A 13911-nucleotide genomic window follows, 5' to 3' on the forward strand; every position below is an offset into this window, starting at 1 on the left:
GATATTTAATTTCTATATGGGATTCGATAGTAAATATTGAAATATTGAAACTAAGGAAACCAAAAAATTAGGCCCAAATATTGGAAGGTGTGGGCGTGGCGTGCCACTAAAGACGAGCATTTTCGCCATTTTTTGGGAAATACGTAATTTTTGCAAATTTCTGGAGAAAGACGAAGTTATTTCTCTGAAAATATAACAGTTGTTGTGTTCGTTGTTTGTTTGTAAGGTAGGATTGTGGCCTTTAAAAATCGTTTTAGTAAATTACCGTAGCGTTTACACAACATGATCTATTTTATTTTTCCTCGGGTACTAAATTTTATGAAATTCCATATTTAGTGGACTAGAACCTTTGTGGAACAACATGGAACAAAGTTCTGTTTTCACAGAAAGATGCCCGAAAGTCTCCTCTTCCAGCCCATATATACTTTTGTACCCGTCCCGTTCCGTCCGTTTAACACTTTTTTCAATTTATTGAAAATACATGGGTAAAAATGTGTGTTTTTCTATACTGTTTCCATATGAATTACATTTTTTTGACACAAATTACAACTTTTTGAGTATATGAGGTTTTATACGAGTTATATAAGTTTTATTAAGAGCCAAGGAGATTTTTTTTTAATTTTTGAAAAAATTTAAATTTTTTTTTATAAATTTTTTTTAACAAATTTTTGAAAAAAAAATTTTTTTCGAAATTTTTTCGAATTTTTTTTTTAGTTTTTTGGTAATTATTTTGTTTATTTGTTGGTGTTTGACCATCTTTAATACATAGGAAGATATAAAAACCAAAAAAAAACACTCATATTTTGATGAAAAATAGTTAAAAAACTTAAAGGTTTAACTTTGACCTTGAATTTCTCTGCAACTACCGGACCGTATGAACCACGAGCGACAATATATACAACGACATCAATATATTTAAAAGTATCGAGATGCAGAGTTTGCGTTGGCTAGGCCATATCATAAAAATGAGCGATAATGAACCCGCTAAAAAGGCGTATAAATTCGAGCCACATGGCGGTGCACGCAGAATTGGCAGGCCAAAGAATAGATGGCGCAAACAAGTGGATGAAGAGATGACAAGGAGCGGTATTCCAAACAGCGAAGCACGAAACAGAGAGAATTGGAGATCTTTTCTTAGTTTGGTCTATGGAACAAATGTTTTGTAATGGGCCAGCTAAGTAAGTAAGTAAGTTGTGGTATAGGAATTTACCCTTGGATTCGACTCGTAGTCAGAGCCGGAGTCGTGAAAAAAAAAAACGGTTTGGAGTCGGAATCGGAGTCGAGTCAAAAATACCTCGATTCCGAAACCCTGGTGGAGGGTATAACAAGTTCGCCCTGGCCGATCTTAATGCCGTTTCTACTTGTTGTTTTATTGTATGGGATCTCGTTTTGAGTATTTTTTATACCCTACACCACTGTGTGGGGAGGGTATTATATGTTGGTTTTGGCCAAAAAGTTTGTAACGCATCGAAATAATGGTCGTATATACTTATATATACCAAAATGAATGTCTCGACGAGCTGAGTCGATCTGGCTATGCGCCTCCGTCCGTCCGTCTGTCCATATAAACCTTGTAATAACGCTAAAGGTCGCAATTTGGATCGGATCGTCATGAAATTTTGGATGTTGATGGGGGTCCCGGAGGGGAAGAAGCCTATTGATTTTGGATAATATTTAGTGGTCGGAAAGGGTAAAAAACTTATGTAGACAAAAAGACAACGTTTTTTTCCAGTGATGTAAAGTAGGTTCTCGTAGGCGACGAAGATATCACAATAGTCGCAAATAAAATCCAACTTTTAATTTTTGCGATTTTAATTATAATGACGAATATCACTGCTTTGGTTGGATACTATCCAAGAGAAAAGCCTCACTATGAAAGTAGAAGATCCCATCTTTAAAATGATGCAAAGTATGTCGGCGTAGGTGACAAACTAACGGAGATATCGCAATAGTCGGTAATACATCCCATTTTTCCATTTTTTTGGAAATCACGCTACAGGTCGCAATTTTGATCGGATCGTCACGAAATTTCGTGAATTAATGGAGGTCTCTTAAAAGAAGAAGCTTATTGATTATAATATTTAGGGGTCGGAATGAGCAAAAAATTTTTTTGGGGAAAAAGTCAACATTTTTTTCCAAAGTAAATATCTCAGCGTCTATAAGGGGTATACAAAAGGTAAAACCATGGCAATGAAAGTAGAAAATATCACCTTTACAACGATGTAACGTAGGTTGTCGTATGTGGTCAAACAACGAAGGTATCGCAATAGTCGCTAATAGAACCCAACATTTCATTTATGCGATTTTAATAATAATGACGAATATTACACCTTTGGTTGGGGACCTTCTAAAAGCAAAGCCGGACTAAGAAAGTAGAAAATCCCATCTTTAAAATTATGCAAAGTAGGTAGGCGTAGGTGGTAAAATAATAGAGATACCGCAATAGTCGGTAATGCATCCCTTTTTCCACTTTTTCTGCAATCAGAAAATATTCCGACTTCTCGGAGTAGAATTTTGATCGGATCATCACAAAATTTTCTCACAGAGAAGAAGCATATTGATGTTGGTGATGTCGATAGTAGTCAAATATAAAATTAGATATTAAATATTTTGGTTCAGTTCGCCTTAAGTCATTTGGTATAAAAGCCAGATAAGTGAAAACTTTCATGTCTCTCTAATTCATTAGTCACACACGCAAAATTTGCGGTAAAGAAAATTCAGTTTTTGGGAGAGAGCGGAGAGGAAGAGCCCCTCTCTACTTTTACCTCCCCGCTCTAACACAAAAACTCAATATTCTTTACCGCAAATTTTGTGCCTGTGCCTACTGAATAAAAGAAATGTTTTCGAGTGAAAAGATTATGCACAGAGGTAGTGGTGTAGGGTATCACATAGTCGGCCCCGTACCGACTATAGACTGTTCTCCCTTGTTTTTCTTAAATATCAGAAGGATTTTTATATTGATAGGCTTAATGGCTAGTGCATTCAACTATAAGTTAATTATAATTTAATATTGTAATAGATATGTAAATAAGTAAATAAATAATAAATACATAAAAAATAATAAATAAATAGAATATAAAATATTGTTTAGCTACTTTAGCTACAACCTTGAGTTTATTTCAGTTACATAAACTTTACAGTCCCCTTTTGTTGATGCACTTTTGCTTTTGGAACTCTTTTGAAATAATAATTCTATGGAATGTGACGAATTCAATCAACAGCAGATTTCAAGAAGACATTTCGTTGTATTAAGGACATTTTCCCTTTAACTCTGATTTAGGTTTACTTCGGAACTCATTGTACTATAATACCACGCGTTTTGCACAAATTCTTTGAGGAATAGTGTTTAAAATTATTTATAGATATTTTGTTCTTGCGGTGAAAATGAGTTGTGAGAGATGTATTTTTTATGTCTAAGAAATGCTAATGAAACCCACGTATAAAAGCTACAAAGGTTACATTTAAAAATGGCCATAAAATATTCTTGGTACTTACGCTGCATTTACTGTGGCCCCATGTCGCCTGGGCTCCTGGATTAACATCGCCAAATTGAAGGCTAGCCACAGGGTAATGAAACGTGATTTGGGCAGACATGTTTGCAGTGTTTGATAAAGCATTGAATCACTCATGGTGGTAGGTAACTGTTGTTCCTGTTGCGGCTGCTGCTACTTCTGTTGAAGGTAGAAACGATGATTGTGGCGACGATGACGACGACGAATGGCTGGTGTCAGTGAACCAATAATGTTTAGATCGTTGGTTAAAGCTGCAATGCAGGATATCTATTATTAGTATTAGTGTTGTTGGGCTGAAAATTTGAAATGTCTGGCCTGCCTTGTGATATGTTCTCCTTTTGGTTTTCAAGGATTAAGGAAGCTGGGAAAATGTTGCCAATTAAACCAGTTTGCTTTGCTTGAAGATCTTATGATTTCTTTGCTATGTTTGCTTGTTTCTCGGTATTCTGTTCTGTTCTGGAAATTCTGTAATTAACAGCTATGCTAGTTGTTCTGGTTGTTGGTTCTGCTTTAACTTGTTTATCACCGTTATCATCGTTGTTGTTGTTGTTGTTGGTTTTTGGTTAGTGTGTTTTAGTTTACTATGGTCCTCGTTTTAATTTTAACTAACTTTAGAATCAGTTTCCTTGTGGTTTGGGGTAGGGAAATTGCTTCTTCTCTGTGTGTGAGAGTGTGTGTTGTGTGGGACTGTGTGCTTGGAAGGGTTTAGGATCTTGTTGTTGACTAAATGAATGATTTAAATATCCTTAGTAACACACACACATGCACTCTCTGTTTTACATCCACAATTATAAATATTTTTAGACTTTCGTTGCTGCTGGTCACATCTACTGCCAATGTAATTATTGTTGGTTCTTGCCGTTGTCCTTTCTTAGTTAGCCATTAGCCTTGTTTTCACTGCTTGGCGTAACACTTAACATGTGCCGGGTTGCTGTTCTTCTTGTTGGTGTTGTTTTATTAATTGAGATATTTTTATAGCTGCCACAGTCCAATGATTTTGTAAGTTTTATAAATAAGTCTATAATGTTGTTTGTTGTTGGTGTTGTACTGCCCATAGCATTAGCATCAACATGTGTGTATATCCTTTGTGTTTGTATGCTTAATCAACTGTGTATTGAAGTGTGTGTGTGTGTTTGTGTGGGTATGTTGGCAAGAGTTTTGTGTACGTGATGCTTTTGGGTTCTTGTTGTTTTTTTTTTGTTGGCTTCTTCTTTACAAAATTTCTATTGAAGTCATCAGGCGTTACAAAGGATGGGTTTCACAACTTCCTTTTGTTTTAATTATACAAGAATTAAGTTTGTTATTGTTGTTATTCTTAATGGATTTCCATTTAGCCAGGATATTGTTATAGAAGAGGAGGAACGAACGACCAGGCGGTGTGGGTGCGGATGGAGTAGGCAAGATTCTCTAATGCCAATTATTTATTACAATTGGTTTAATTAATGATGAAGGGGGTTTACATTGAGTTGTTGTTGTTGCTGTTGTTCTTAGGATTTGTTGTTGTTACTGCAGCCTTGTTGTTGTTCTTGTTGCTTGTTGAGTAAATAATACATGGGTCTTGCACCGGGTATTAGTTTAGTTTAAACCGTCTATATCCTCATTTACAAAATTCTCTATTCACACTTTGTCACCGGAATGCTTTGGAATCCAATGACATTTCACCGTCGCACAACCATTGTTTTATTGTTGTTATTTGAATTTTGTTGTTGTTGTTATAGAAGTTTTATTAATTTTCATGAAATTCTTTTGCACTGGCCACATGGGTGTTGTCTGTAATTTATGTTTGTTCTATTGTTTAGTCTAACCATTGTTTTTTGATTTTTATTATTGAAACTTTATTTGGGGTTGCCATTTTTGCTATTTTATTTTTATGGGCTGTTTTTCGTCTAGTTTTTATTTTTAACTATTCAACTTTTCACTTTCCATATCCTAAGCAGAAGAAGAAAAAAATTATATATATTTAAAATTTATTTATAAATTTTCATTCAGATTTTTGCACAGAGACACATACGCACTAAAATGCTCACAGACACACACACAGGCACACATATTTTCCATATTTATCCAGGCACTGGGTGTTTTATTTGTTTTGCATTTTCTCTCTCGTCAGTTATTTGTGTGTTTCCTTTTTTACAATTTTTCTTCTTTGTGTGTACTCTAAACTGTGATTTGATTTTTTGGGGATTTATTTTCTTTTGTTTGTTATTCTTAAGCGCCCTGAAGTATGCTGTGCAAACGTTAAGTATCAAAGTGCTTTAGGCACTGAGTAGAGGAGCCTATACACTGCCTTGTCAAAGGACTCAACTCACTGAACGAAGTCAGTCAGGGTTTTTTGTGTTGATGCTTGGTTCTCGATTTTGTGCAGATTTCCAAAAAAAGGATAACATTTAATTCTCACGCTCTCTCTTCAAATGTTAACGGTTTAACAGTCTCTCACTGTTGTTTGACAGAACTCTCATCTTAAACATTTTGAATTTATTCTCTCGTGAGTACATAATTTCTTGGCAAACAGAGCCACTAAATTATGCACAGAATAATAGAAATGTTACCTTAAAATTCTGCACACACACAACTCCCTTTGTCTTGCCAAGTTTATGTGTATATTTTCCTTTACACTGGTTTACAACTAATGAATATTTAATGTTTTAAGGAATACTATCGGAATTTTTCTTTGAATCTTGTTGTCAGAAGTAAGATTTTAACTGAAAACAGAGATAAGATGCAAAGGCCGATTGAATTGTACATGACAAAACATAAGAATTCGTTCGATTTACTTTTCCCTCACTGAGGCATGATATAAAATATAACTGTGAGGTATAATCTTGGAAAAAAAAAATAAAATGCTTTGTTTTTCCATAATAATGGGACAGGAAACGGCAAGCAATATTAAACAGAAGTGTTGACTACGTCTCTATTCTTTTTAGGCCTGGAAAAGTTCGGTCAAAAGTTTGTCAATAACAGCTAAATTGAAAACACAAATGTTTTACCATGAACAAAACTGACTGAACTGAAACTTTTTTCAGTTAGGCGATTCGATTACCAATTTTACCAAACTTTTTTTGACAAATATTTTATTCATTTTCCAAAATTGTTGATACAGATCAACTTTGAAAATGTGAAAATGCTATTTTTTAGAGTTTTTAAACTTTTTTTTTAAAAAAACTTTTCCCTCGATCGGGTCATCTTTTAAATATACTGAGAATTTTGAAGGTTAATATAGATGCATTCTTACATGCCAATCCCTTAGCATTTATGCTAACGAGGGTATATACACATTCATACGGGCAAAACGTGCCTCATCGAATTAATGGGTTTAGACCCCAAGTATGTTTGGACGAAATGTGTTTCAGACAATCTGGAGTTTATTTAGCCATGTCCTTCCGTCAGTCTTTCTGTCTGGTTTAGAGCGCGGAGGTTCAAAATTTGGCTTTCGTAATATTTTGTCCAAACATAGTTTAAGTTCGAAGATGGGTTATATCGGTCCACTCCTTCCGGTACCTCCCCCACAAAAGTTCGGAAAATTTGTGCGCGCGATAACTCTTGAAGGAATTAACTGATTTGGTCCGTACATTGCACATCGAGAAATTTCTTCCAGACTTAGATGATGTTCCAATATGGACTCAATCGGTCCACTCCTTCGGGTACCTCCCACACAAAATTTCGGAAAAGTTCAGTTTAGGACCTGCTCTCGAATCGCTTTGATTTTTGTTGTAGCAACTTGTATTCGCTGCCTCAATTACGACAGTAAAAGTTTTTTTCAGGGGCAAGTCCATACTTCTTGAATTAACAGCCCGAAAATTAAAAAATACCCTATGGCACCATATATAGTGGCTGGAGAGCTCGAACCGAATACTGCGTTCGTCCACACTTTGGATTTTGTAATATTTCTTAAAATATTAGATGAAATTCAAAGGTGGTGCTTATAAGTCCTCTCCTTCCGGTACCTTCCCCACAAAAGTTCGAAAATATTCTCTGAAATGGTACGCGCGATTTCTTATATTCGTAGCAACCGATTTGGTCCAAACTTGGATCTCTATATATTGTCAAAACTTAGTTTATGTTCAAATTTGGGCCCTACCTGTCCAATCCCTGTGGTAACACTTACACAAATGTACATCATATATGTGTGGTTAAGAGTCTGTTCGAGGATCTTTTGGACATTTTACCGAAGGTTTTCCTGATGTCCCTGTTTACAGCTATTTTATGTTTTTCGTAGGCTAGGGTGATAAAAAACCTCCCTAAATACATAAGTTTTTTTGGGAACAAGTATTTCAATCCACACAGGCTGAGGGTATATCTCTGTCGGCAAAGCCGACTGATACTTTTTTTACTTGTTGATTGAGAAAATACTCTTCCTACATTCGTAACCATTCCCTGTATTTATATGAATGTAACATTATTGTTAAATTTTAACATTTTCATCAAAAGTCGAAAATTACAAAAAAATCGATTTATTTGAATTGCTTGAGTTTTAGACCAAATGCGCGGAAATGCATAGGACAAATGAAAATTTTCAGATAGACAGCGGAATTTTATGCAACCCCTATTTTTGATCCGATTAATGTCAAATTTTGGGGCTGGGCATATTTGTGGCTTCTGACTAATTTGTAATCGAAACATATCACATATGTAAAACACATAAATTATGCATATGTAAATATTATTTTTTTATATGCAAAATTTATACATTTTACATATTTTCGTATGCAACAAATATTTAAATAATATTTTCAAAAATGTTTAAGTGTATAATTTTTCTGTTTAAAATTCTCTTCAAACAAGTCACCAAAATAGAGAATTTTATAACCGTGGTATTGTTCTATGGAGGCCTGGACCTATACCGACAAATTTCATGTGGAAAGTTTTATACCTCCAACAAATACTTAATACCTTATTTCAGCAATTTGGGAGGGATATTGAGGCAACAACCTTCAATATACAAAAAATCGGGAGGTATCGTTCTATGGGGGGCTATATGAAGGCATGGACCCATACCGACAAATTTCAAGTGTAAAGTTTTATGCCCCCAACGAATACTTAATACCACATTTCAGCAATTTCGGAGGGATATTGAGACCACAACCTTCAAAATACCGAAAATCGGGAGGTATCGTTCTATGGGGGGCTATATGAAGACGTCTAACGACGAAGACTAAATACCTAATTTCAGTCATTTCGGTGGGATAATGAGGCCGCAATATTCAAAAAAAGTGAAAATCGGGAGGTACCTTTCTATGGGGGCTATATGAAGACCTGTACCTGTACCGACGGATTTCAGGTGGAAAGTTTTATACCCCCAACGATGATTAAATATCAAATTTCAGTCATATCTGTGGGATCTTGAGGTCGCAACCCTCAAAATACCGAAAATCGGGAGGTACAGTCCATGGGAGCTATATGAAGACGTTGACTTATTCCGACAAATTTCCGGTGGAAAGTTTTATACCCGCATTTCAATGGTATATTGAGGCCACAACCTTCAAAATACCGGAAATCTGGAGGTACTGTTGTATGGGAACTATATGAATGGCCACAAGTTTCAAATTACCGAAAATCGGGAGTTAGCGTTCTATGGGGGCTATATGAAGTCGTGTATCTTTGCGGAAAAATTTCAGGTGGAAAGTTTTTACCACCAACGAAAACTAAATACAAAATTTCAAGCATTTCCGTGGAATATTGGGGCCGTAAACTTCAACATACCGAAAACCGAGAGGTACTGTTCTATCGGTGCTATGTGAAGACGAAGACCTATACCGACAAATTTCAAGTGGAAAGTTGTATACCTCCAAAGAAGACTTAATAACAGATATCAGCCATTTCGGTGGGATTCTTAGGCCACAAATCCTTGAATATATTTTTGCACATGGTTTTGCATATGCTCATTTTATGCAAATATTTCAAAATAGCATGATATGAAAAATATGGAAATAGTTCTGGGCCTAATTCGTTTTATTTTGTGAAAAAAAGGAGTTTCTGTCTAATCAGATTTTCTCTGCGACCATCCTAACCATATACGCATTTGCATAAGACCAGTGCACAGTGGTCCCGCTTCTACGGGATGGTGCGACAACAATATTGCTAATCGTAGTATAGATGCCAGTTTTTCACTAAATGATTAAAATAAGTAAAAATACTTTAGCCAAAAAATCATCAATATGGGTCCAGTTTTTCCTATAGCCCCCACAAAACGGTACCGCCCGATTTCAGGTAGTTTGAAGCTTCTTTCTATATTTTCGGTCCAAATTGGCTGTAATTTGATATTTAAGGTTCCCAGTAGTCAGAAGCCTTCTGCGCCAAAAAATGTAGACATATGTACGTCCATGTTTTGGTATAGCCCCCATACAACGGTACCTGCTTAATAAACAAGTAAAAAAGTATCAGTCGGCTTTGCCGACAGAGATATACCCTAAGCCTGTGTGGATTGAAATACATTTTTTCCCAAAAACACTTATGTGTTTAGGGCTGTTTGCTCAAGAATTATGGACGTGCCCCAAAAAACTTTTGCCGTTTTAATTGAGGCAGCGAATGCATGTTGCTTCAACAAAAATCAAAGTGATTCCATGTTAGGTCTTGAAGTGAACTTATCCGAAATTTTGTGTGGGAGGTACCGGATGGAGTAGACAAATATAGTCCATGTTTGACCCTGATCTATATCTGGTAGATATATTAGGATGTGTAAAGTATGGACCAATTTGGCCGCTCCCTTCAACAGTTACCGTACGAACAATTTATCCGAACATTTTTGAACTTTTGTGGGGGAGGTACCTGAAGCAGTAGACCGATATGGCTTATCTTCGAACTCAAACTATGTTTGGACAAAATATTACCAAGGCCAAATTTTGGACCGAATCGGCAGATCCGTTCAAGAGTTATCTTGCGCTCCAACCACCTCACACGGTGTCATAGGGGTTTTTTTCCAACTTTCTGGCTATTTTCTCAGGAACTATGGACTTGCCCCTGATGAAACTTGTATTGTCGTATGAAGGACAGTGAATACAAGTTGCTAAAACAAAAATCAAAGCGATTCGAGATATGGCCCTAAACTGAACTTTTTCGAAATTTTGTGTCTATATTGGTTACTTCCTTAAAGAGTTATCGTGTTATTATTTTCGAACTTTTGTGGGGGGAGGTACCGGAAGGAGTAGACCGATATAACCGATCTTCGAACTTAAACTAAGTTTGGAAATTTTGGACCGAAAACGTTGATCCGTTCGGTCTGAAACACATTTCGTCCAAAGATACTTGGGGTCTAAAACCATTATTTCGACGAGGCACATTTTGCCCGTATGAAACTGTATTAACCCTCGTTAGCATAAATGCTGAGGGTATAAAAATCTGCCAAAAAGTTACGTTGTTTTCTCGAAAAAAAAGCATGAAAAATGGTTTTTATTGAGCTTTACAACTGGTCTCCTTTTAAGGCTAAGCACACTATACATGTATTCACAATACATGCATTTCTTTACGAATTAATCTGCAATCTATGTACTTCTACAATCTAGGTACTACTTTGACCGAAATACCCGAACACGTCTGCTTTTTATACCCTTTCAAACGGGCAACATGTGCCTCATCGAAATAATGGTTTTAGACCACAAGTGTGTTTGGACGAAATGTGTTTCAGACAATTTGGAGTATGACTGGCTGGAGCGCAGTGTTTGTTAAATTTGTGCGCACGATAACTCTTGAAGGAAGTAACCGATTTAGTCCATACTTTGTACATCGTGAAATTTGTACCAGACATAGATGAGGTTCCAATATGGAATCAATTGGTCTACTTCTTCAGGTACCTCCCACACAAAATTTCGGAAAAGTTCACTTTAGGACCTGCTCTCGAATCGCTTTGATTTTTGTTGTAGCAACTTGTATTTACTGTCCTCCATACGACGGTATAAATTTCATTAGAGGAAAGTCCATACTTCCGTAGAATATAGCCTGAAAGATACAAAAAACCCCTATGACACCGTGTGAAGTGGTTGGAGCGCAAGATAACTCTCGAACGGATCTGCCGATTCGGCCCAAAATGTGGCCTTCGTAATATTTTGTGTAAACTTAGTTTAAGTTCGAAGGTAGGCCATATCGGTCCACTTCTTCAGGTACCTCCCCACAAAAGTTCAAAAATGTTCCGAAAAATTGTGCGCACGATAACTCTTGATGGGAGTGTCCGTTTTGGTCCATACTTTACACATCCTAATATATCTACATGATATAGATCAGGTTCGAATATGGACTATATTTGTCCACTCCTTCGGGTATTTCCCACACAAAATTTTGGATAAATTCACTTCAAGACCTGCTCTCGAATCACTTTGATTTTTGTTGGAGGAACTTGCATTCGCTGCCTCAATTAGGACAGTAAAAGTTTTTTTCAGGGACAAGTCCATACTTCTTTAGAAAACAGCCCGAAAGTTGTAAAAAACCCCTATGTCACCATATGTAGTGGCCGGAGAGCTCAAACCGAATACTTCGTCCGTGCACACTTTGGATATTGTAATATTTTTTCGAATATTAAATGAAATTCGAGGGTGGTGCTTATAGGTCCACTCTATCCGGTACCTCCTGCCCCCACAAAGTTAAGAAAATAATCGCTTAAAGGGTGCGCGCGACATCTCATACACGTAGCAACCGATTTGGTCCAAACTTTGGATATCTAAATATTGTCGAATCTTAGTTTATGTCCAAATTTGACCCCCATTTGTCCAATCCTTGTGGTACCACCCACAAATATGTTCAACATTTTTGTGTGGTTAAGGGTCTGTTCGATGATCCTTCGGACATTTTTACCGAAGGTTTTCCTAGTGGCCCTGTTTACAACGATATTATGCTTTTCGTGATAAGAAGCCCTATCTATCGTTATCCCCGCAAATTTTTGAGCTTTAATCCGGTTCATACGCCCAAATTTTTGAAAACCCCCCTGAATACATAAGTTTTTTTTGGAAAAAAAGTATTTCAATCCACACGGGCTGAGGGTCGGCAAGGCTGATACTTTTTTTACTTGTTTTTATATTTATTATTTATTTCCTCAAACCAAACGTCCACAATTTTTATACCCTACACCACTATGTGGGGAGGGTATTATAAGTTGGTTTTGGCCAAAAAGTTTGTAACGCATCGAAATAATGGTCGTAGACCCATACTTATATATACCAAAATGAATGTCTCGACGAGCTGAGTCGATCTGGCTATGTGTGTCCGTCCGTCAGTCCGTCCGTCCGTCTGTCCGTCTGTCCGTCTGTCCATCTAAACCTTGTAATCACGCTACAGGTCGTAATTTTGATCGGATCGTCACCAAATTTTGGATGTTGATGAGGGTCCCGGAGGGGAAGAAGCCTATTGATTTTGGTGATGGTCGGATAATATTTAGGGGTCGGAATGGGCAAAAAACTTATTTGCGGAAAAAGTCAACGTTTTATTTCAAAGCGAATATCTCCGTATCTATAAGGGGTATATTAAAGGCAAAGCCAGCTAATGAAAGCAGAAAATATCACCATTACAGCGATGTATAGTAGGTTGTCGTAGGTGGTCAAACAACGAAGATATCGCAATAGTCGCTTATAGAACCCAACTTTTCATTTATTCGATTTTAATTCTAATGACGAATAACACAGCTTTTTTTGGATACTTTCCGAAAACAAAACCTGGCTATGAAAGTAGAAAATCCTGTCTTTACAATGATGCAAAGTAGGTTAGCGTAGGTGGCCAATAACGAAGATATCACAATAGTCGGTAATACATCCCATTTTTCCACTTTTAAAGAAATCACGCTACAGGTCGTAATTTTGATCGGATCGTCACCGAATTTTGGGTGTTGATGGGGGTCCCGCAGGGGAAAAGCCTATTTATTTTGGTGATGGTCGGATAATATTTAGGGGTCGAAATGGGCAAAAAACTTTTTTGGAGAAAAAGACAATGTTGTTTTCAAACCGAATATCTCAGCTTCTATAAGGGGTATATCAAAAGCAAAACCTGCTGATGAAAGTAGAAAATATCGCCTTTGCAACGATGTAACGTAGGTTGTCGTATGTAGGTGGTAAAACAATGAAGATATCGCAATAGCCGCTATTAAAACACAACTTCTCATTTTTGCGATTTTAATAATAATGACGAATAGCTCAGCATTGGTTGGGGACCTTCCAAAAGCAAAGTCCGACTATGAAAGTAGAAAATCCCATCTTTACAATGACGTAAAGCATGTTGGCGTATGTGGTTAAATAACGGAGATATAGCAATAGTCGGTAATACGTCCTATTTTTTTAATTTTTTGTAATCACGCTACACGTCGTAATTTTTATTGGATCGTCACGAAATTTTGGGTGTTAATGGGGGTCCCACAGAGGAATAAACCTATTGATTTTGGTAATGGGGTCGGAATGTGATGGTTGATGGTTGGCATACATCCCAC

At 36.7% G+C, this 13911-nt stretch overlaps 1 protein-coding gene across 40 annotated transcripts in view; it reads right to left on the minus strand.

Moving 5' to 3' along the window:
- The window catches only part of Rdl (Resistant to dieldrin), a 275701-nt gene that overhangs the window by 233508 nt on the left and 28282 nt on the right, over positions 1 to 13911 (minus strand). For 19 of the 40 annotated variants that reach the window (XM_073983930.1, XM_073983903.1, XM_073983916.1 and 16 more), the window contains 2 exons: positions 3832 to 5441; positions 3496 to 3763 (listed from right to left, as the gene is read on the minus strand). In XM_073983930.1, the coding sequence (XP_073840031.1) occupies positions 3496 to 3629 (134 nt within the window). In that variant the 5' untranslated portion in view covers positions 3630 to 3763; positions 3832 to 5441. Of the gene's footprint in view, positions 1 to 3495; positions 5442 to 5523; positions 5824 to 13911 lie in introns of those variants that run through there. The other 21 variants (XM_073983922.1, XM_073983918.1, XM_073983906.1 and 18 more) reach the window with 8 other exon arrangements.

Source organism: Musca autumnalis, unplaced genomic scaffold (assembly GCF_047663935.1).
Source record: "Musca autumnalis isolate F117 unplaced genomic scaffold, ASM4766393v1 scaffold_4, whole genome shotgun sequence".
NCBI classification, from domain to species: Eukaryota; Metazoa; Arthropoda; class Insecta; order Diptera; family Muscidae; genus Musca; species Musca autumnalis.